Consider the following 25864-nt stretch of genomic DNA (forward strand, 5'->3'; position numbering starts at 1 on the left):
AATAAGGAGAGACTGCGATCTGCGAGTGGATGCATTTCCTATTACCCATAGACGCCTCTCACCTCTCTAATCACTTGCTTATGCCTGTGTAGATACTATTGGGCTTAAGAGACAGTTTTATTAATTATTAATCAATAAAGACATATTTTAATCGTTCTTTCAGGCTGTGATAGACTTACGACTTTAATTGAACAGAAAGTCATATCAGTTATACAGTGAATACTTTGTGGAGTATTGCGATACTCGATACCAAAACGATACTTTGCCAACAATAATAATAAAAAAAGTTCTTCCATTTTCTGATGTGAGGCACGTGGTGTCATGGATTTTGAACCTGCATGTGCCTCAAATTAATAGTACTTGACTGCATCATGTTCCTCGGTCATAATGGACAACATAGGGTTAATGTGTGAGGTACATGATGGGGTTAATTACTATTAATGTGAGGCACATGGATGTTCAAAATTCATAATACCACGTGCCTCACATAAGTGAAAGGAAGCAGTTTTTTTTATTTTATAAAAGCGTAAACATGTAAATGACGCTATAAATTTGTTATTACCGTCGCGACGATACCGAATATGTGTATATCTTATGTATTGAGACTTATTTTAATGTTTATTAGAAAAAAATTAGTTTTTTTTAATTTAACATTACTTTATATTTTTCTTTATATTTTAATGTACTGGCATATATCCATGTACCAGTACATTAGCCTGTGTACTGATAGTACACAGGCAGTTGTTAGGACATACCTCCGTATGCCCTAACAGAACATATGGTCAGACAGCCCTGGGGTCCTTCAATGGACCCTGGGCTGTCTGCCCATATATGGTATGTCCCTTGATCGCGTCACAGGGATTCCCTGTGATGCGATCCAAAGGGCATCCCCCTTCTCATTTACCTCTTGAATGCTGCTTTGATCACAGCATTCAAGGGAATAGCGCGGGGATGAGAGGTTTCTCTGATCTCCGCCGTTAGAGCGGGGCTGCGGCTGTGTAATACAGCCATTGCCCCGCTCCTGACAATAAGCGTGCGCGTTCAGCAGCCTGACGAGATGCGGCCGGCGCTACACTAATGAGCGGCGGTGTCGCTGGTGTGCGCCCGCCATGTTCTGTCTTCAATGCCGGCAATCATTAGTGCAGCGCCGATTGCATCAGATTATGCTGACCACGCGCGCACACTTGTCGGGACTCAGTAGCGGGGCCATAACTGTAATACACAGCCGCAGCCCCGCTCTAACAACATTCATGTATTACTATACTTAGCTGTGCGGCCGCACAGCTTAGTATCAAAATACATGAAATAACGGTATTGAACAGTTTGAGGGTGCACGGTATCAAAACAGTATCGAAGTTTCGATGCATCGTTCAACCCTAGTATATATATAGATATTACCTGTACTAAAAGTTTAATTACATGGCAGATACAGTTGATCGGTTATCTTGATCTGTTTCTAAGGCTTAGTTCACATCTGCGTTGGGGTCCCGTTCTAACGCTCCGTTGGAGGTTTCTGTCAAAACAGGACCCTGAGCAGACACAAACTGACACCGACAGAAACCAGAGGTTTCTTTTCCATCACCATTGATTTCAATGGTGACGGATCCGGTGCCCATGGTTTTGCCTCGTTTGTGCCTGTTGTGCACTGGACCCGTCAATTTGCTCAGGGTCCCGTTCTCACGGAAACATCAGACGGAACGTCAGAATGGGACCCCAACACAGCTGTGAATGAAGCCTAAATTATGCATTTACAATTCTGCTGGTTGCTACTGGTACAAGTTCTACATTTGTTGACAGACACATAGTTGCATAGTACGGTTGAAAAAAGACACATGTCCATCAAGTTCAACCAAGGGATGGGAGAAAGGGAAGGGATGAAACAAAAATTCTACACATTGACATAGGAGATGCTATTTTTTAGTTCTAGGAAATCTAAGCTTTTTTAAAGCCATCTCCTGTCGCTGCTGTGACCAGCTCCTGCGGTGACTATTCCATAGATTCACAGTTCTCACAGTAAAGAAGGTGTAATGATGGGGGTAGGGAAACAGACAAGTGAGCCCTAATCTACCCGCCACTCAGTCCCTGCCTACTTGCAACGACCCACCCTAGGCGACGGGGTACAACTGGGCTACGGTCCCTACGCTCAGTAAGTGCACGACAGACAAACAGACAAGGGTACACAAAGCTAAGGGAAATGGGGCAGTTGCCTACGGAAACACGGTGAGCAACAAGAGTGGTGAACGAGCCGAGTCAAACCAGGAGTGTACGAGGTACCAAACGCAGAGCAGGAGAGTAGTGAATAAGCCGAGTCAAACCAGGAGTGTACGAGGTACCAAACGCAGAGCAGGAGAGTAGTCAGTAAGCCAGGGTAAGTATGAAGCAGGGTCAAATAGTTCAGAAGCTGCAGCAGGGCCAGGAAACCAAACGAGAAGAATCACAAGCAAGGAGGAACAGGAAAGGCAGGTATAAATAGACAGAGGGCAGGAGCTAGCTCTGTCTGGCCAGGCCATGATAGGCTCTCCCACTCCTAAGCCTGCCATCCTGATTGGTGGAAGATGGAGTCAGTCTCACAGACATAGAAGCAGGTGCAGACTGATTACCTATGGGCGTTGACACAGAAGCTGTGACTGGTAGATCCTTTACTGAAGGCTTGTCGCCTCTGCAGATTTAAACTTTTTTTCTCCGGACGAAGGGAGTGCCCCCTTGACTTGAGGGGGTTTTCCATGGAACAGGTTTTCACTATATTTCTTGTATGAGCCATTCATATATTTATACAAGTTAATCATGTCCCCCTTAGTCACATCTTTTGAAGGCTAATTAGGTTTAATTATTTTAATCTTTCCTTATTAGTTTAGTTGCTCTTCTTTGTAATTTTTTTTTTTCAACTGCAGGGCATCCTTTCTATGATCTGGAGCCCAGAACTGAACTGCATATTCTAGATGAGGCCGCATTAACGCTTTGTACAGTGGTAATATTATATCCATGTCCCACAAGTCACAAAAAAATCTTGCTTGCCTTAGCAGCAGCTGATTGACATTGCATGCTGTTATTTAGTTTATAATCTACAAGTACACCCAGATCCTTCTCAACAAGTGACTCCCCCAGTGTAGCTCCCCCTAGGACATATGATGCATGCAGATTGTTGGTACCCAGATGCCTAACTTTACATTTATCTACATTAATCCTCATTTGCCAAGTGGATGCCCAAACACTTAGTGTGTCCAAATCAGCTTGCAATTCACGAACATCTTCCATAGACTGAACTATATTACATAGCTAGGTGTCATCTGCAAAAATGGAAACAGTGCTATTAATCCCATCCTCTATATCATTAATAAATAAGTTGAATAAAAGTGGTCCCAGCACTGAACCCTGGGGTACACCACTTATAACTGGGGACCATTCAGAGTAGGAATCATTGACCACAACTCTCTGGATACAGTCATTGAGCCAATTATCGATCCAATTACAAACTATACTTTCTATACCTATAGTCCTTAATTTACCCATTAGACCTCTATGAGGGACAGTGTCAAATGCCTTTGCAGAGTCCAAAAACACTATATCCACAGCGGCCCCTCTGTCTAGGCTTCTGCTCACCTCTTCATAAAAACAGATCAGGTTAGTTTGACAATTTCTGTCCTTCGTAAATCTGTGCTGGCTGTCACTTATAATGCTATTAAATACTATTAAGTCAAATTGGTACAGTAGCACAGTGGGTCCATAACCCACTGGTCATTACACTTCCTACACTGCAAATCATCCTAGCTTTGTGCAGATAATGAGCAAGCAAGGGATGTTGTCTGCATAATGAAGGGCTGGATTAGAGGACAAGCAGTAAATAAGGATTGGTACAAGATCAGTAAGGCACTAGATTTGCAAAGTTGGTTAACTTTTTACCTATATTAATTCTGGATAGAAACTTTAAAATGATGTCTTTACAGCCTTTTTATTACGTGGACAGATCTCCGCTATGTTGATTTATTTGTTGCTATTTGTTCAATCTTGCTCTGTAATACGGGGCTATGTTAACTATACCTACAGTGAAGGAAATAAGTATTTGATCCCTTGCTGATTTTGTAAGTTTGCCCACTGTCAAAGACATGAACAGTCTAGAATTTTTAGGCTAGGTTAATTTTACCAGTGAGAGATAGATTATATTTAAAAAAAACCTGAAAATCACATTGTCAAAATTATATATATTTATTTGCATTGTGCACAGAGAAATAAGTATTTGATCCCTTTGGCAAACAAGACTTAATACTTGGTGGCAAAACCCAGCAGTCAGACGTTTTTTGTAGTCGATGATGAGGTTTGCACACATGTTAGATGGAATTTTGGCCCACAACTCTTTGCAGATCATCTGTAAATCATTAAGATTTCGAGGTTGTCGCATGGCAACTCGGATCTTCAGCTCCCTCCATAAGTTTTCGATGGGATTAAGGTCTGGAGACTGGCTAGGCCACTCCATGACCTTAATGTGCTTCTTTTGAGCCACTCCTTTGTTTCCTTGGCTGTATGTTTTGGGTCATTGTCGTGCTGGAAGACCCAGCCACGAGCCATTTTTAATGTCCTGGTGGAGGGAAGGAGGTTGTCACTCAGGATTTGACGGTACATGGCTCCATTCATTCTCCCATTGATGCAGTGAAGTAGTCCTGTGCCCTTAGCAGAGAAACATCCCCAAAACATAATGTTTCCACCTCCATGCTTGACAGTGGGGACGGTGTGCTTTGGGTCATAGGCAGCACTTCCCTTCCTCCAAACACGGCGAGTTGAGTTAATGCCAAAGAGCTCAATTTTAGTCTCATCTGACCACAGCACCTTCTACCAATCACTCTCAGAATCATCCAGATGTTCATTTGCAAACTTCAGACGGGCCTGTACATGTGCCTTCTTGAGCAGGGGGACCTTGCGGGCACTGCAGGATTTTAATCCATTACGGTGTAATGTGTTACCAATGGTTTTCTTGGTGACTGTGGTCCCAGCTGCCTTGAGATCATTAACAAGTTCCCCCCGTGTAGTATTCGGCTGAGCTCTCACCTTCCTCAGGATCAAGGATACCCCACGAGGTGAGATTTTGCATGGAGCCCCAGATCGATGTTGATTGACAGTCATGTTGTATGTCTTCCATTTTCTTACTGTTGCACCAACAGTTGTCTCCTTCTCACCCAGCGTCTTACTTATGGTTTTGTAGCCCATTCCAGCCTTGTGCAGGTCTGTGATCTTGTCCCTGACATCCTTAGAAAGCTCTTTGGTCTTGCCCATGTTGTAGAGGTTAGAGTCAGACTGATTAATTGAGTCTGTGGACAGGAGTCTTTTATACAGGTGACCATGTAAGACAGCTGTCTTTAATGCAGGCACCACGTTGATTTGGAGCGTGTAACTGGTCTGGAGGAGGCTGAACTCTTAATGGTTGGTAGGGGATCAAATACTTATTTCTCTGTGCACAATTCAAATAAATATATATCATTTTGACTATGTGATTTTCAGTTTTTGTTTTTTTTTATATAATCTATCTCTCACTGGTAAAATTAACCTAGTCTAAAAGTTCTAGACTGTTCATGTCTTTGACAGTGGGCAAACTTACAAAATCAGCAAGGGATCAAATACTTATTTCCTTCACTGTATGTATCATGTATTTCCTCAATAAAAATGATTGAAAGGTAAATTGCTAAATTATATTCAAAGGTGAATATATGCTTCAAACAAAAGCTTTGCTGGAAAAAAAAAAAGGTCTCCCTGACAGAGTCTTTATATAAATTCAGTCATGCCAGGTAAGATAGATACAGAAAAATTGGGCTCCTTCGGAAACAATGAGTGTTTTCTATCAGTGCGTTCTCTATCAGTGAGGCTGAAGTTCTGTACCTTAGCCTGGCCGTGTGTTAATAACAGATATTGTATCTTGTGATGGGGGAACACTGCTTCCCATTGTCTACCCTGTGTCACGCTGAGAATTCACAATGTTGTGATTAACTGTATGACAAAAAACAGTTTTCTAAAAAGTTTGTCTGACACAACCCTGTATAGATAACTTCTATTATAACCGTGTGTCATTTGCTCCTTTCATAGATGTGTATTTGCATGTTTGGCTTCTAGATGTATAACAAAAATATTACATATTTTTATATATTTTTTTTAACCAGAGGAATGACGCCAGCTGAAGCCGAAATTCATTTTCTCGAAAATGCCAAGAAGCTGTCAATGTACGGAGTAGATCTGCACCATGCCAAGGTAATGGGATGTAGGCAACATTCCCTTACGTCATTTAGGTACTGGAGGACCCATTCATACTTACAACATATACCACATGTTCCTGTTCACACGTTTAGGCCTTATTCACACAAACGAGTTACACATCAGTGTGATGGCCGTTTAACAGACCGTGTGAAGGGTCCGTGAGAAAATAGGACATGTCCTATTTTTTCATGCTTCACGCACCCCTCCATAGACTCTAGTCTTATTCCAAAAATCTGCAGCAGCATTACCAGGGTGGTTAGGGCCACTGATTTTGGCCTTTCCTAGCCTAAGAACACCAGCCTGTGGCCGCCCCATTACCTAACGATCCCTATAAATTATCGGGTACTGGATCGTACCCAGCTCTTCCCGGTACCCCTGGTGGCGGTGGGTACCGGGGTAGTAATGGGGTTAGTGTTAGCCTCTGCACCGGCTAACACTAAGCCCCAACTTAGTAATCGGCACTGTCAATCAGCCAGCAGCTATTAATAAGGCAGTAGTAATAACGTTTAAAAAAATACAAGGACATAAAAAATATATATATTTTATTGAAATAAAAAAAAAAACACACAACCCTCATTAACTATTTTATTGAGAATAAAAAAAGACATCATCTAAGTAGTCCTCGAATCCGACGTAGTCCTACGACCGAACCTAAAAAAATTAGTAACACATAAAAAAGCAAAACAGTTCTTACCTTTCCTGGGTCCATCGCCGGAGCCCACAATGTCAGAGAGCTGGGCCCTATAACTAATCCTATCATGTGTGATACTGTCTGCTGAGCTACTGTATCTAATCCTATCCACAGCTATAGGGTCAGAGTGCTACAGATATGATGTCTCATATATATATATATATATTTATATATATATATATATATACACACACACACATAAATATACATTTTTTTGGGGGGGGTGGACATATGTTAGTACAAGGATACTTACTGCTGGGCCATGTATCTAAGCCTATCATGTGTGATACTGTCTGCTGGGGATATGTATCTAAGCCTATCATGTATGATACTGTTTTCTGCGACAAAAAGGGTATGTGGGACTACCTTACATGGGATTTCATGGCACTGTCTACAAGGGAGGGAGATGTATGGCAGGGGGACTGTGTGTGGAGTCATACAGGGGGGTTTGTGACACTATATACAGGGGGCATTGTGTGGGGAGCGTTCTACAGGTGTCTTTGATTAGAGCCCCAAGACATAACTTTGCTTGGGGCCCAAGAAATGCCAAATTTGATACTTACTGCTGGGGCCCTGTATCTAAGGCTACATTCACATGAGCGTGTCAGATTTACGCGTGTAAATCTGGTCGTGTGCGTTGCGTTTTGCATCAGTGTGCTTTGCGTGTGGCATGTGTTTTTCAAATAAAGAGAAGGAAACCGCAGCATTCCAGTGGAAAAATTTGTCTTTAATTCACCAACACATCACCTGGCTATGTTTTTCACGCACTCCAAGCACTTCCCAATGTAATTGATGCGCAAAACACGCACACGAATGTCGTCCGTGTGCTGTCCATGTTTTTCACGCACCCATTGACTTCAATGGGTGACTAGGTGCATGAAAACACATTAATATAAGACATGCATTGATTTTCACGCAACGGACACTCGCTGTGTGAAAACTCACATATGTGTGAATAGCCCCATTGAAATCAACGGGTCCGTGTGCTGTGCGTTATTTCAACGCATAGCCCACGGACGATATTCACTCTCGTCTGAATGAGCCCTAGGTCTATCATGTATGATACTGTCTGCTGAGACAATGCATCCATTTCTATCCAGCGGTGTAGCTATAGGAGCCTTAGTCTTATAGATATGCTATCACCGATATATATGTAAGAGAAAACATTATTTTTTTGGGGGGGGGGGGGGTTAAATATATTCCTCGGGGCTTATGCCCCTGATCTTTTAAGACCATAGCAACACCCCTGCTGTAGACTGAATTGGACACAGATTACTGACAGCCTGTAGTCTGCAGGGAGGCTGACAAAGAAGCTGCCGAGAATTTTAATTCTGATACCTGCATCAGCTCCAAAAAGAAGCAGTTCCCATAACAACATTATGTTAATTCAATGCTATTTAAGCATTTGACTCATATATCATAATTGGCTTACTAAAAATGAACGTACTTTAAATTGAATTTTCACCTTTTAACACCATGTCATTTTCCGGACCAGCATTCTGTGCTGATTAATTTTACAATTTATCTTTAAGGCAAATCCCCTGAATAGCCATACAATTAGGCTCCTTTCACATAAGCAAATAGTCTTCTGTCAGAGGGCTGCAACATATCCCACTGTATAGGTATACAGTGTAATACGTCGTCCAAACCCCCCTGGCAGAGTGCTACCTGAAGCGCTGTGCCCGGGGAAGCTCCTGACGACACTGTTCATATGTAGACAGTGATAACAGGAGTTTACAATGCCAAAGTTCCTGGCCAGCGTATCGGAAGGTCTCTGACCAAGAACTCCGGCATTAGGGAAGCTCCTGATGTCAGAATTTCTACAACGCTTTCCGTGGACCAGAATCCCTGGGCTGAGCACTACTGATGTTCTTCTCGGAGACTCTTGCCCTAAGGCAGCCCCCCGATGTATACGCTTAATGTATATCTATAAGGGACTGTATACAGTGTCATCTGTCACAAATAGACTCCCATGTTAAAATAAAACAAATACCGAGCAGTATACATTTTTTTTGCGGGATCCTTTAGAATGGAATAGTGTAGCTTACTGCAATTTTTTTATCTTTAAAAAAAAATTCCCAACATGCCCACATCAAACCCGGAGGTTTCGGCAATAGTAAAATGATTTACAATATACCAAGATGAGTCCTGGAGATGATTCCAGCAGCATCGGGCGCATGAGAATTGCACAGAAGAAGCCGAGAACAGTACAATGCACATGTGCAGTGGAGCGAGGTGTACTGTCCTCGGCTTCATCTGTGCAATGCGCCTGATGCCGCTGGACTCTTCTCCCGAACTCATCTCGGTAACTTTCACTAACTATTGCTGAATCGTCCGGTTTTGTTGTTGGCATGTTGAGAATGTTAAACCCCAGCTGTATAACATGCAAGTGGTTTAGTGGCTCCAAACCTAGTGACAGGTTCCCTTTAGAGGATAAAATTAAGTGCCTGCAGCCACCACTAGGGGGAGCATAGCACCTTACTGGATATTGTTTTATTTTTTAGTTCACTGTATAAGTAGTATTCACTAAGCTTCCTCTAGTAGTAGCTGGGGGCTGCTAAAATTGTATCATTAAAAAAATATATGGCTATTCAGCTGGTTAGCTCTGTATCAGAAAAATGGAGCACCGATTGCTATAAAGATATATTATGAAATCTGTACAACGTTGCAGACTATGTTGGCACTATATAATTGAAATAAATAATAATCATTAATTGAGACAGATTTTTTTTATGTATAAAGAAAAAAAATACAATGTTGTTCTAGTGCGGATATTTACTTAAGGCTAGCCAAAGCTCAAGATTAGATGTCAGCTGTTGGTCCCTGTTTCCAGCCACTTTACAAAGGCATCTGTTTTCATTTTCCAAACCTTCTTCTCTTCATTTACAACGCACCTTTCTAAATGCACAGAAACATTCCAGATATTTCTTTCACCCTTCCAGAAATACCCTCATTGTCTATTTCCTTTAGAATTCGCCTTGTAAAAATTGTTCTTATCATTGCAAAATACCCGTGTATAATTTTCGGGATGTCCGTCTGATTGGAATCCCAAAGCTTACATAAGCCATGTGGTTTTATCTGCCCATCCAGCAGGCCCACCTATGTTCTTCTTCTGACCAGTTTTGTCATTTGCTCTGCAGGACTCTGAAGGTATAGATATAATGCTGGGAGTTTGTGCCAATGGGCTCCTGATCTACAGAGACAGGTTGCGAATAAACCGGTTTGCCTGGCCCAAAATCTTGAAAATTTCATACAAAAGGAGCAACTTTTACATTAAAATCCGGCCAGGGGAGGTGAGTGACTTGCCAAGTGAAGAGAGATAGGAATGTAGAGGAATGTTCTCTTTATGAATGGTGACGTTAGGATAACTCTTCTATAGTTTCTATATAAAGGTTTTCTGCTATATTTGGAGTAACGCTTACATCCTCTGTTGTAGTATGAGCAGTTTGAAAGCACCATTGGATTCAAACTTCCGAATCACAGAGCTGCCAAGCGTCTTTGGAAGGTTTGCATAGAACATCATACATTTTTCAGGTGAGCATTGGAATTACCACCATGTACAGGAGGACTATGGTTATTCGTCCGTACCAGCTTTTACTATTATCCAATAAATGATATGCAATTAACAAGACGATGGCTGTTTTCACATATGTGTCAAGGTTTACGTTTCCTTTTTTAATGGATTGATACAGAATCATAATGGATCCCAATGACTTTATTCGGATCCTTTAGATTTACATTTTTTTTTACAGGGTAGAATACAATAGTAAACTACGCTGCTCTACCCACCAATCAAAACCTGACAGAATGGAAGCTAACTGATGGCATCTAATGTAATTTGCCATTAAAAAAAATCCTATTGAACTTAATAGGGACATTTGACGGGTTCGAATATCATACGCATTAACGTTCATTGCATAGATCATAAAGCAAAGGAAGAAAAATTCAATCCAGCGCTGAGTTTAAAAGGAAAAATCTTCCACTTTATTGAAAAAACGTTTAAAACTTACACAAGTACAGGTGCCTCTGTGCTTGTGTAAGTTTTAAATATTTTTTCAATAAAGTGGAAGATTTTTCCTTTTAAACTCAGCGCTGGATCTAAATTTTTCTTCCTTTGCATCATGATTTAACCGAGTGCCAACTCAAAGATCTGTGCACAATCTGGGATCAAATGCCAAGACCGGTGAGCTGGAAAAAAACATTCTATTTTCCTATAGATCATAAAAAATTATGCAGGATACATAGAAGCTGTATTATAAAAAGTAAAAAATACAAAAGTCAATATAAAGGTTGCATAAAAACTCATAACACATTCACTTAAAAAAAGGTGTACATAGTCTTTAACATGTGTGTCCTGCACTACCTACTCCTCCAAAGGGAATATACATATGCCCATCAAAATGTGATCAAAGTGCATGGTGAATTTGAAAATAGCAAAACCTTAGATGTGGGGGAACTTGGTATTTAGCCCTAATCCATGTGAAAGACCCCACCCTATCTTCCACAACTACATCACCCAGAGTCAGAATGTCCAAATTCGCCCATCTACTCGGATCAGGGAGCCTCCTCAGATGTAGAAGAAGGGGGTTATACAACAATGGGGTCGCAGGTGACGATGTTCGTTCTTCAGAACGGCAATAACGACCTCTGCAATACTTTCAAAGTTGTTCGCATTGGAAATGTGAGCGTATAACCAGGGGGGTGGGGGTATTAGAATACAATGAGAGGAGTTATGGAAGAATTATGGAACATATAGAGAAATATTTGCAGAGATTTCATTTTGAAGAGATTAATGCGACCCATCACTGTAAGGGGAAATTGATTCCATCTATCAAAATCCGCTCTAAAGGTCCTTTTACACTGGCCAATATTGGCCATGAAAACGAGCACTGATCGGTTATGTACACTCCTTTGTACAACGCCCACTTGGTCTAAAGTAAAAACACGCCCAGTTGGGCATTAAGAAAGTAATTAGCATAAATCTAAAATCGCTAATAACGAGGTAAAAATAGATTGTTTTTCCCAAATAAAAAGCACTGCTGTCCCCTACATTATAGCGCCGATCTCCTTATGTAGGAGATAGGGCACTTATAATGTGGTGACAAAGTCTCTTTAAGCAGGGTTATGGGCTGAGCCTGCTCACTACTCAGCGAGTGTCGAATGTAACATTAAGTCGACACCTCACTGCAACAGCCTGGATTGGAGATAACTCTGATCCTGACCATTTTACAACTTAGATGCCGCGGTCAATATCAAACACCGCATCTAAGCCCTTTTTCCCTTTTATCCCCTAAAATAATGTAAAAAAAATAAAAATTAACATAATTGGTATCCCCTTGTCCAGAAAAGTCCAAACTATTATAATATAACATTATTTAACCCACATTCACTGCTGTAAAGTCAGCCTTATAAAGTGATCAAAAAGTCACAATTTACCCCAAAATTGTACCAATAAAACTACAGCTCACTCGGCAAAAAACAATTCCTCACACCGCATAATTGACGGCTCTCAGGAATATGGCAACTCAAAACTTTTTTTTTTAACAAATACTTTTTTCTTTGTAAAAGCGGTGAAACATAAAAAAAACTATATAAATTTGGTATCGCCGTAATCGTATCAACCTGCAGTCAACATGTTGTTTTTACTGCACAATAAATGCTATAAAAGCAGAACGCAAAGAACAGTAAGGGAATCAATGTTTTTTTACCCATTCCACCCCAAAAATAATTCCCAGTACAGTATATGGTACATAAAGTGGTGCCAATAAAAACTACAACTCGTCCCACAACAAAAAACAAGCCCTCATAGGACTATGTCGTTTGGAAAGCAGGGAGGAAAAAAATTAAAAACGAATGGGTTAAGCTATACATAAACAACCACTGTCGAGCTTCTAAAAAAATTGTTTGACTTTCACAGAGATGGACTAATTCTCCTGTAAGGACACATTAAATATAAAATAAAAATGAGTCTTATAATGAATTCAGCTTAAAGCATTTATATACAGGTTATATCCTGGTCATGATCAGGGCGAGAGGGTTGGCATATGTCATACAAACATGCTGACAGCTGAGTTAATATGCAGATCATGATGGCACTGCAGTGACAGCACCATGTGTGGGGTCAGCGTAGGCTGGAGAAGAATGACAATGTCGCCATTTCTATAATAACACAGCAGGCTGTAAATATTTTTGCAGAGAACAAAAAAAACCTTCCTTTCTATATTCCAGGCTGGTGTCCCCAGAGCCTGCACCCAAGGGTTTTCTAGTGATGGGCTCTAAATTCAGATACAGTGGACGCACACAGGCACAGACTCAACAAGCAAGCGCCTTGATAGACAGGCCTGCTCCTAACTTTAAGCGCTCGGCCAGCAAACGTTACACGCTGTCCCAGAGTCACGAAGGAGGTAGGTACAGATATAGAGCCTTAATCATAAACGTTTCGAGATATATAATATGTATAGAGATTGAATTTACTAAACTGGCCCTAGTAAGAAATGGGTTTATCGTTAAAGTCGCCAGTCAATGTGTCAATATTTCACTTATTTTTGCCCCCTATTATTTACATACACCCACTTGTTGCTCTCTTCAGGATTTTCCAAACAAGCCGCAGTCAATGAAAACCATGAGTCTACACCAGAGAAAAACCACGAACCATCTGATCAAGATGGAGAGGAAGAGGAAGAAGAAGAAGGAGAGGAAGTGACTACTCCAACCAAAATCAAGGAACTGAAGGTGAGATGAAAGTAGTTCCTAATGGATCTATAAGGCCTCCTTCACACCCAAAAATTTTCTGGTAATTTAAACTGCATCAAAAAGCGTTATTAAAATGTTACATGCGCTATTTGGTTGTTTTTAGTGGTGCTTTTGGTGGCTTTTTTATTTAGTGTAGTTTTGTACCTGCTATTTTCTTGTGTTTTTTAAATCCTATAGAGAAACCTATGGGAAAAACGCCTTACCCAGAGCATGCTGCATTTGGAAAAACCGCCAGTGTCTACAAAATTGCCTCAAAAACACCACAAACCAAAACGCAGTTTTTTAGTGCATTTTATTATAGATTTTAACGTAACATCTGGCCGCACAAAAAATGTTGTTGCCTAAAGCACCATTAAAAACGTCCCCAAAAAACCTGAAAAAACGCAGCAGTCCATAGGAATACATTGAGTCGTGCGAGATGTACATGCAACTACATGTAAAATATGAGGGGGTTGCATGAATGCAACTGTTACGCAACAGCTGCTGTTAAAGAGGTTTTCCCATCTGGATAGCGCTCCCTATAAATGAGGATCCACTGGTGACCAGCTGATTAGCAGAGTCCACTGCAAGACAAATGTGGTTGTACATAGTGCCCATTTAAATTAATGTGGGACCATGTAACACATGGTCAGATTGAGTTCTCCAGAGCTGAAATCGCTCTTTAAAGGACAGGGGGAGCACCACTATTACATCTAAATACCCTAATAGAGCAACCCCTTTAAAGCAGTCGTGCAATAAAAGTCTGTGAGTAGCTCCAGTCTAAGGGCACGTTCACATATAGTAGAGTATTTATCGTATCTTAGCTCCCGCTGTATTGTACGCGCATGTTTTTTAGGGCATGCTGTGGTGCTATTCATTCTGTTTTTGTCACATATTTTATCACATTATTCCCACATGAATGTCAATAGGGTAAAATCATGTCATAAAAAAAATTTAAGGAAAATCGTGACATGGTACCATAGAAGTAGTTCTAGAACCGCTTCTTAAAGAATAACATTCGGACTTGCAGCAGGGTTTGTGAGATTTTTTTTCAATGTGATATTTGTGCCGCAACACAACTTGTATGTGTGAACAATCATAATAGCATGCAGTTGCTGAGTAACAAATACTGTACTTTCATTGTCTAAGATTTGGTTGCTAAAACATACTTGTTAAAAGCCTTTTTAATTGAATGTACGTGTTTAGTGTTTTTTAAACACTTTGTAATAGACGTTTATTAAAATTTGTATTTAGTATTAGATTTGCAGCTTCTATGTATTCACTATACATGGAAGCTGTATAACGCCGCTGTAAGCCGGACCTGTCAGTCAGCTGGACCAATAGTGACTCCTGTGTGCCTCTGACACACAATATAACCCTAATACCAATCAAATCTAAGTTGTTCTGTATATTAAAGACATAGAAGCTGCAGTGCTAAAACAATAACAATTTCTATTAGAACAATTTTTTAAAACTGCATACCTTCAATTAAAAAAAAGGCTACAAAAGGTTTACAAAGCATTTACATGTGTAAGAAAGTGAAATTTTGATGATTTGTTTTTTTGAAAAATCAATTTAATGAATATGGCGGAGAAAATTGGGCAGATATACTAAGCTGTCTAAGCAGCATTATCTTAGACCAGGCAGTTTGAAGATGTGTTAGATTGATCACCTGTTGGCACGCTGTATAATGAAATTGACGCATCTTGCTCGACATGCTAGGCACGTTTCCTTATACCAGCTCTTGGTTGGCTTACTTCCTAAGCCATGCCCCTTACTTCCTAAGCCATGCCCCCTTTTCTAGACACTTTTTAAAAGTATCTAATGAGGCGCAAACATCTGTTCTTAAATTAGTCTAAAGGGAGATGATCCAAATTGTGCCCAAATTTTGCGCATTTTTTGACACATCCATGACAGTAGTAGATCTTCCCCAATGTCTTAAGGAAGCTTAAAGGTTGATGCACATGCGACTCAATGTAGTCCTTTGAAATGCAATTGTTGCTACCGCTATTATCACAGTTGTCATGCTACAGAAAGTCTGTGTATCGCCCAGCCTAATGTTTCTTCCCTATAGGGATCATTTTCAAGGTCAGCGTGGTTCTTTCAAGGGGCAAAACAGGACCCTCATCTGACGATACAATAAAAGTTCCAGGGGTTCCAAAAATTCAGAGTATAACATATAGTGTATTATACTATGTGGTGGGGTGGAGATTATGTTATGTCCTTCCGATTAAGTTATGACACATGAGAACATTTTCCTAGCATCCATACAGTTAAAATATGCAAGGTCATAGCAAATAGTGTTTATATCCATAAGCAGGGTCTTATCTTTGAGTGGCTCACAGGTTCCTATATACTGTAGGGGAACAGGAGTACTATAAGTTAGTAGAAAAAAAAATATAAAAAAAATGTTCAATGGTGTTGCAAGTAACAATAGGTAGTTCAGTACTATGTATTCTATGACCACTAAAACTTGGCTGCAAAATATAGAAATTAATTGAATAAATACGTATTCATTACTGATTATATTTTTTATTTTCAATTCTTCCATTCCAATCCTAATTGGGTTTTATAGGCTGCCATACATCCCAGCAGAATACTGCAGAACACAAGTTTTTAAACCACAAAGCAAGTTTGTCACACTAAGGGTATGTTCACACGGCAGCCTCCGTTACGGCTGAAATTACGGAGCTGTTTTCAGGAGAAAACCGCTCCGGAATTTCAGACGTAATGGCATGTGAAGGTGCTTTTCGCTGCGTCCATTACGGACGTAATTGGAGCTGTTTTTCTATGGAGTCAATGGAAAACTGCTCCAATTACGTCTCAAGCAGTGACAGGCACTTCTTTGACGCGGGTGTCTTTTTTACGCGCCGTCTTTTGGCAGCGGCGCGTAAAAAAAATGACCGTCGGCACAGAACATCGTAAAGCCCATTGAAATGAATGGGCAGATGTTTGCCGACGCTTTGGAGCCGTATTTTCGGACGTAATTCGAGGCTAAAATGCCCGAATTACGTCCGTAAATAGTGCGTGTGAACCCAGCCTAACGGTGAATCATGATTGCTGCTAGCAGAGAAGAACAGAACGTCACATCCATATCATTGGTGGCATGCAGACACCGTTCTCATGCCTGGTACACACATATATGCACGGACAATAAAAATCCAAAGAAAACTTCCCACCTGGAGGATGCACAGAGTACCAAACTAGTACACTATATGCAATTAATAATAAACATTCATGTAAGAAGGACATCATTTGTTCTGTAGTGGGGACCTGGGCCTAAGCTTCCATGAAATGTTACACCCGGCACAACATGCATCTGGGCTAATCTGCTTGGTTATTTCTGAATTAGTTCTACAGAAATGTATAGATATTATGCAGTATGCCTGTTTAAGTCATTGGATATTGTCCATGTATTTCTCGTCATGTGGATAAGCATAGATATTTCATGTGCATTTTGTATGTTTTTGTGTATTATTTGTATCTTGTGTATGTTATTTGTATCTTATGTATCTTAACCAAGTTTGTGCCAAATGTCACTATATGCCCACAGGTTAAACCCAGGTGTTAGATCTAGATGTATAGTTAATGCTTATCTATATTTCTGTGTATCCATATATGTCTGTATGTGCTGCTGTGTTTCTCACACTCACTCGCTTGCTTCTGTTTCTTGCCTATTGCTACCAGTCGGAGCAAGAGAGCACTCCCCGGCACAAGGAGGTACCCACCTGTAACCAAACATTCATTTACCTATCCTAGTACCCATTTACCTACCCCAAAACCTAGCATCCAGCTAGTTCCCCTGTATTCCCTGATGTACCTTAGTACCACTGTGGAACCCATCAGCCTATCCTAAAATCTATCCCACATCCTATCCACCTATTAACCCTTTTCCTAAATGCATTAAATCAGCTCTGTGGTGGCTAATGTAATAGATTATTAAGGCTCCTATGCAGACCTCAGTTCATCCTGGAATGTTTCTACGGGTGCTCACACACACACACACACACATATATATATATATATATATATATATATATATATATATATATATATATATATATATTTATACGTTTTGTATATTATACAACAGAGCAATAGTCTTCAACAAGATCTAAAATAATGTGATCCCAGGGAACATTAATAAAAAGACAATACATTTAGCCAATACGATGTTAATTGTTGTAATTAAGGCCAATTTTGCAATTCTTTTAAGTCCAGAAGAGCTTCCGAGTGGACATCAGGGATCCAGCTTGTAAAGTGTTGTATAACCAGGCTCATTACAATCTTTTACATTAGACTCTTGTATTTGGGTGTATAAACCTTATTTTAACCCCATACTATTGTTCTGTGTACACCCATAAGTTCTACACAAATGTAAAAACCTAACCAAATGTTAGATACTTGTCATGAACGCCCTTTCACATAATGAGAAGGTGAATTCTGGAAAGAGTTTAGGGTAATAAAAACAAATGCAAAACAGTGTCCTTTATGTCCAGCAGTAGACATTCAGGGAATTGTAGCAGATACTATCTACACAGCAAGACATTCAGGAAATTGTAATAGAGTCTATCCACACAAGACATTTAGAGTATTGTAAGAAAGCCTATTAACATCAAAGGGAATTCCAGAATTTTTGTCAAGATCAATCCATACAAGAAGGTATTCAGGAAAATGTAGAAGACCACACAACACTGCAAGACATTCAGGGATCTTCAGAGAGATTCTTTCCATGCCACATGGCATTCAGGACATTTTCTAATTAGATATATTTCACCACGAACAATGGTTGTAGCTGTTCCTAACACTATTTTTTTTTGTCAATATTATAGGGGTTTCCGGTTAATAATTCTCAATCACTGTATAAGTTAAACTATTATATTTTGTTTCATTTCCTCACCATTTTCAAAATATTCATTTGCTGTAGGTGAATGAGAACAGTGTTGGCTACATTCAATGGATACAATTGTATCCAGTCTAGGCAATGCTTTATAAGGCTATGTTCACACATTGGTCAGAATTCAGTTTTTCTGATCCGTCTGAGGAGCAGTACAAGGAAAAACACGAAAGCACCAATACCATTGCACAACAGACACCACCAGAAGTCAACTGAACCCTTTGTTTTTAATGGGTTCTATCGGGGTAACCATGGCTTTACTGTAAACAATAGCGCAGCATGCTGCACTATTGTCTCCGGTATTCTTGGCTGGATCTGCGACGGAGGCTCCTAACGGAGTTTCCAATACAGATGTGAACGAGGCCTATCCAAAATACATTGTAGAAAACTACCAGAGCGATGTATCAGTCTGGAGTCCAGGCTGTTTAGCTCACAGAGCATTACCTAGACTACATACAATTGTATCCACTGCTCATCTGAGAGCAGGACTAGGTATGTACTGGTTTGCAGCATGTGAATGTAAACAAGAGAGTGTTTTCATATTGAAAACGAGGAATTAAAACATATTAGTAAGTTGTATGACGTTTAATTTATAGTGACTGAGATATATTGACATAAAACTGGAAAACACCTTTAAACTGTGTTCTTCGCTACAGCCTACTGATTCAAAACTTGCAAGATATTTTTCTTCAATTTAGATCGGTAAGCCAAATATAACATTCAGGGTTAACCCTTTAAATAGAATTCGGACACTCTATATACCTGAATTCTATAATACACAGAGATGTCATCTACCTTTTAAGTAGAATACAGACACACTACAGAGTTATCAACTCAAATGTTTGAGTGTCCTCTCCGAGCCACCCACTTTCTTTATTTCCTGCCCACCCCTACATCTTTCCTGCATTTCCCCATATTACTAAAATTTTACCTATTTAGAAGATCTGTGGTGGATACGTCTGCTGAAACTCTGCATCCCTCATAGCCATCTTATAATCACAAGTTTCTTTTGGTTTTTTTTAAACTACAGGAACCCCTTCACTGCCAGAGAGGTCTACTACGGTATGTGGTGGAGTGAAGGGGTTAAGAGCTGGACACTAACACCATTTTGTTATATCCCTTCCTTAGTTCCTGGACAAGTCACAGGATGTCCTACTGAAGCATCAGGCCAGCATTAATGAGCTGAAGAGAACACTAAAACAGCCTAACAGCAAACTGGTCCACAGAGAGCGCGGGCGAGAAAAAAGGCTGCCCTCCTCGCCTACATCCTCCTCCTCCAAACAAGAGGTCAGTGAGAGAAACTTCTACTCGAGATCCCAATATTACACTGTGTTATGCCTAGTGCAGGGCTTGAGGAGGTGGCGCATAACTCTGAAATTCAAAGTACACTTAGGCCCAGTTTACACAGAGTTTTTTGGCACTGATTTTGACGTGGCAACCGCGTCGGAATCAGTGCCAAAAAATGTCCAAAACCGCCTCCCATTTCTTGCCGCGGTTCCGCCTCTGATCTATTGAAAGCAATGGGAGGCAGAAAAAGCTGCGCGTGAAAAACGCTGCAAAAACCGCTGCAAGAAAGTTCAGGTAGGTCAAAATCTGCCTTAAAATTTCTGAAGCAATTTTGAGGCAGATTTCTTCTGCCTGCAAATTCCTCCATGTGAACTAGGCGTTATGTTACAGGCAAGTCTGAGGCGAAGTTATAAATATGCACCATTTATTTTAGCTTTTTTTCTGCCTGCAGAATACTCCGTGTTAAAAGGGCCTTAAGGTTTTATTCAGACGATCGTTATTAAAGCTCATCCGAGTTCAGTGCGTGATAAACTGTCCACTTGCATCAGATTTTTCTGAAATTGCCTTCCGTTTGTCAGTTTTTTCCAACCGGATGGCATAAGTGTGCCATCCGTTTTTCACATCCATGAAAAACACTGAGGAATGTCTTCATTTGTCCCAACCCACTGAAAACACCCCAGGATGGTCACGAATGCAGAAACAACATTTTCTATTGCTTATAGCATAGAGAGCATTGTGAGATATTTCTGGCGCATACTTTTGTATAAGGATGACATCTTCGTGGCATCCCTTTTCCACGTACACCAAAATAGAGAAAGGGACAAAAATAGAGCATGCTGCATTTTTGTTTTTTTATCGCGGACGGCCGGGCGGTCCTTAAAAAAACCCCTGATGTCTGAATTGGCGTATCAACTATTATGGGTCAGTGTTCAGTACAAGTTTTGTCCATTCTGCACTCGGACTGCAGTGTATTTGCTTTGCCTAGAGAGTTCCTTTAAGTTGACCATAGGTAGACAGATAATTTAGTGGACAAGACCAATATTGTGCTTTTTAGCGCTAATAATTTGGATGCAGCTTTTATTCAATACACAATTGGTTTTCAAAAATAATATTTTAGTAATCTACATTAAAATTAAGGCATTGACCTATTGGAAAACTAATCTGGAATTCTAACCTAAAAGTCTCCTAATGCCCCCTTCTTTAAGGGAAATGTGTCATGTATTTAATTTTAGTTTTTATTAATTAGATTTAAGTATAAAGATGATAAACAATGTGTTGTTTGGGGTACATATGACTTATTGATTAACTTTAACTCTTTCTGGGGTATTGAAAAAAACAAAACTGCAATTACACCATTGTTTTTTGCATTTAAAAGTTTACGTAGTTTACTGTGCGGCATAAATAATGACTTATCTTTATTCTATCGGTCAGCATAACTACAGTGATTCCAAATATGTATTTCATTTAATATTTTACTACTTTTACACAAAAAAAAGCATTTTTGCATCTCCATATTCCAAGAGCCATAACGTCTTTATTATTTTCTTAAGTTAGCCGTATGTGGGCTTGCTTTTGCAGGACTAGATGTAGATTTCATTGGTTCCATTTTGGGGTACATGGGACTTATTGGTTAACTTTTAATTTTTTTTTAGGGGGGGGGAATGGAAAAAACAAAACAATTCCACAAATTTTTGCATTTTGTTTACGGCGTTCGCCATGCGATTAAATTACTTTATTGTTCAGGTCATAACGATCTTAGTCTTCGTTCACATCTGCGCTGGGGTCCCGTTCTGACGTTCCGTCTGAGCTTTCCATCAGAACGGGACCCTGAACAGACACAAATGGATACCAGAGGTTTCCGTTTCCATCACCATTGATTTAGACTATGCTATTACTTCCGGCAAAACAACGGGTCCGGTGCACAACAGAGACAAACGGAAACCATGGGCACCGGATCCGTCACCATTGAAATCAATGGTGATGGAAATGGAAACCCCTGGTTTCCGTTTGTGTCTGTTCAGGGTCCCGTTCTGACGGAAAGCTCCGAACGGGACCCCAACGCAGATGTGAACGAAGCCTGAATCATACGATATATGTGTATTTTTTCTCTTTTTTTTACACTATACAATTATTATTATTATTATACAAAATAAAACCACGTTTTACAGAAAAAACATTTTGTTTTCTTTTTTTCTGTGCATTGTTAAAAAACAAAAAACAAAAACGTTTTCTCTTTCTTTAAATATTTTTCTAGTCCCTCTAGGGGACTTCACTATGCGATTTAATGAGCCCTTAGATAGTGCTTTGGTATACTTAGTATACCAAAGCATTACTGCCTGCCAGTATAAAACTGACAGTCTATTAGGCTATGCCTCTGGCACAGCCTAAAAGGCATACAGCCATGGCAGGACTGGGGTGCCTTTAATAGGCCCCCGGCTGCCATGGCAACCCATCAGCGGCCCGAGGTAACTATTGCATGCAGCCAATGGGTGACATAGGGAGCCCCCTCCCTCTGTCAAACCTCTTATATACCACGGTCGCTATTGACCGCGCCATTTAAGAAGTTAAACGGCCAGGATCAAAGTTACAGATGTGTCCTCCCTTAACTTAGCTCTTTGGCCCTATTCAGCGTGTACGGCCTAAAAGCTCCTGATGTACACGCTCAACATGTCCATAGGGTTCCATTAGCCCAACGGAGAAAAGTGTATCCTTTTGACCTCTGTCGGGCTGGTATACGTCAGTATACCTTTTTTTTTTTTTTTTAAGGATGGAATAGTGTATTAGACTATGCTATTATTTCCCACACTGTATATGTAAGCCTATGGGTGACATGCCACTGTATGGAATACGTCACAAGTATACATTTAACGTATTCGTCATGGGCTTTTTAATAGCGTTTCATGATGTATACGTTAAACAGATACTATAATAGTCTTTGAGTGACGTATCCTGTGGATAGGAGATAATTGTTGATTCTGGGAATACCCATTTACGATAAGCCAATCCATAATGTACAGTTACGTCATGGTGGCTTAACGTGTTAATGTTGTAGCTATTTATTTGTTATTTGTAAAACCTTCCCCAGGCAGTTATATTGGAGCACATATTTCCTGTATAGTCAATACAACAGAGTGCGGACACTGTGAAAATCCCTGAGATTTCCCTGTCAATCTCTAAGAATTAATGGAATATAGCCCTTCTAATAGAGACCAGGGGAGATGCATATAGAGCCTTATTTATGTGAATAACATATAGTGTTGCTATCCTGAATTATCTTGACTTCCAGTAATACTATAGGTCTGACATTAACTTGCCCAGCCTCTAATAAGGAGATGATTCTTCTCATCCTGTGTGTGTACAGTATATAGGGCAAAGCTGTCAAGTGGGCTATAGAAAACAGGAAGAATCAGCTTTTTGTGACTACTCTAGTGGCCAGTGTGAAAACTGCAATATTTGAAGATTTTTTTTATGCAGATAGTCACATAAAAAAACCCAAAATAAAACACCACCAAAAGGAAAGGTGTCATGGTCTGTTGTAACTTCTCCCTCTCCTGGAGTAATAAAACACTTTTTTCCAAAATATCTATCTCATATCTATTACTAGACCTTCTCAATGAATTAGAATATCATCAAAAAGTTAATTTATTTCAGTAATTCTATTCAAAAAGTGAAACCCATACATTATATAGATTCATTACACACAGAGTGATCTATTTTCAGTATTCTCTTAATCTTGATGATTATGGTTAACAGTTAATGAAAACCCAAAATTTAGTGTCTCAGAAAATTAGAACATTAAATAAGCCCAATTGCAAAAATAATTTTTAATACCGAAATGTTGAAGTCTGAAAAGTATGTACAGTATATGCACTCAATACTTGGTCGGGGCTCCTTTTGCATTAATTATTGCATCAATGCGGCGTGGCATGGAAGCGATCAGCCTGTGGCACTGCTGAGGTGTTGTCAATCTGGCGTGGCATCGAGGCGATCAGCCTGTGGCACTGCTGAGGTGTTATGGAAGCCCAGGTTGCTTTGATAGCGGCCTTCAGCTCGTCTGCATTGTTGGGTCTGGTGTCTCATCTTCCTCTTGACAATACCCTATAGATTATCTATGGGGTTTAGGTCAGGCGAGTTTGCTGGCCAATCAAGCGCAGTGATACTGTGGTTATTAAACCAGGTATTGGTACTTTTGGCAGTGTGGGCAGGTGCCAAGTCCTGCTGGAAAATGAAATCAGCATCTCTATAAAGCTGGTCAACAAAGGGAAGCATGAAGTGCTCGAAAATTTCCTGTTAGACGGCTGCGTTGACTCTGGACTTGATATAACACAGTGGACCAACACCAGCAGATGACATGGCCCCCAAACCATCACTGACCTTGGAAACTTCACACTGGACCGCAAGACACTTGGATTGACGCCTCTCCACTCTTCCTCCAGACTCTGGGACCTTGATTTCCAAATAAAATGCTAAATTTACTTTTATCTGAAAGCAGGACTTTGGACCACTGAGCAACTGTGTTGGTCCACTGTGTTATATCAAGTCTAGAGTCAACGCAGCCGTCTGCCAGGTAATTTTAGAGCACTTTAGATTGTTTTTGTTGGGTGTACTATTTGTGTGGCACCATTTCTGCAGTAGTAGGTAGCAGGATGGGACGATTCTGTACAGGGTGAGGATGTGATGGTAAAGTGAAGAGTTGAAGACATTTGTGAGGTAAACTCTGCAGAAATGAGTCGTGGCTGGGAGCAGTCATCATGGTGGTCTGTGTTGGATGGAGAGAAAAAAAAAACAGTGAACGACTCCAATTAAGAAAAGACGTCACTGTATATGATTGTACCGTATTCACAGCATGAATATACTCTGCAGAGTGCCAGTGTAGTCCTGGTATGTTGCCAATGTGATAGTATTGGTTACATTGGTCTTTGTGGTAGTTATGCAGTATGTGGCCATGGCGTGGAGGTATTATTTGGTCCTTGTATAGTGGTATTAATATGTGATATAAAAAATTAGAACATATTAGTGCTTAACATGGGCAAAAGTAGGATTGATAGTGCTTCTATGGCTATAGTTACGTCCATGGTGCTTAAAGGGTAGCTAAACGTTTAACAAACTTCTGACATGTCATAGTGACATGTCAGAAGTTTGGATTGGTGGGGGTCCGAGCACTGAGACCCCCACCAATCGCTAAAACGAAGCAGCTGAAGCACTCGTGTGAGCGCTCAGCCGCTTAATTTCTGCTTATTCCGGAAAGCCGATGTATTGGGGTACGGGCTCAAAGACTTTCTATTGAGTACGTCCTCCAATACATTAATTTCCGGAAAAAGCCAAACAGAAACAAAGCGACTGAGCGCTCACACGAGCGCTTCAGCTGCTTCGTGTTACGATTGGTGGGAGTCTCAGTGCTCGGACCCCCACCAATCAAAACTTCTGACATGTCACTATGACATGTCAGAAGTTTGTTAAACGTTTAGCTACACTTTAAGGGTTATTCCCATCTCAGACAACAAACCACCTATAATCGAGAACAGGAGGCAGCCACTGCGCGTTTCTTTTTTTCCTGGAACCCCCCCCATTCCAGAGATATGACCAACTGTTGGGTTGGCAGCCTATATGCTGATTTGCTGTAGTTAGCCAATGGGGTGGTGCTAGCTCCCCTGCTACACTTTAAGGGTTATTCCCATCTCAGACAACAAACCACCTATAATCGAGAACAGGAGGCAGTCTCTGCGCGTTTCTTTTTTTCCTGGAACCCCCCCATTCCAGAGATATGGCCAACTGTTGGGTTGGCAGCCTATATGCTGATTTGCTGTAGTTAGCCAATGGGGTGGTGCTAGCTCCCCTGCCTCTGATGCTGACCAATCAGCACAAGGCAGCTTGAGGATAGTTCACGCCTTGTTTGCTAACTACAGCAAATTAGGAGATAGGGTGCCAACACAACAGTGGGCCATAGCTCTGTATCGAGGGAAGGGGGGGTCCAGAAAGAAAAGAAAACAGCACTGGAATACATGAAACAGTGCTATTCA

At 40.5% G+C, this 25864-nt stretch overlaps 1 protein-coding gene across 11 annotated transcripts in view; it reads left to right on the forward strand.

The window, feature by feature from the left end:
* EPB41L1 (erythrocyte membrane protein band 4.1 like 1) overlaps positions 1-25864 on the forward strand; it is a 123586-nt gene that overhangs the window by 71038 nt on the left and 26684 nt on the right. For 7 of the 11 annotated variants that reach the window (XM_075845030.1, XM_075845031.1, XM_075845033.1 and 4 more), the window contains 7 exons: positions 6144-6231; positions 10069-10221; positions 10365-10462; positions 13157-13332; positions 13518-13660; positions 17348-17380; positions 19686-19844. In XM_075845030.1, coding sequence (XP_075701145.1) covers positions 6144-6231; positions 10069-10221; positions 10365-10462; positions 13157-13332; positions 13518-13660; positions 17348-17380; positions 19686-19844 — 850 coding nt within the window. The remainder of the gene's footprint in view (positions 1-6143; positions 6232-10068; positions 10222-10364; positions 10463-13156; positions 13333-13517; positions 13661-17347; positions 17381-19685; positions 19845-25864) is intronic. The other 4 variants (XM_075845034.1, XM_075845037.1, XM_075845039.1 and 1 more) reach the window with 1 other exon arrangement.

This window comes from Rhinoderma darwinii, chromosome 13, assembly GCF_050947455.1.
Source record: "Rhinoderma darwinii isolate aRhiDar2 chromosome 13, aRhiDar2.hap1, whole genome shotgun sequence".
Classification (NCBI taxonomy): Eukaryota; Metazoa; Chordata; class Amphibia; order Anura; family Rhinodermatidae; genus Rhinoderma; species Rhinoderma darwinii.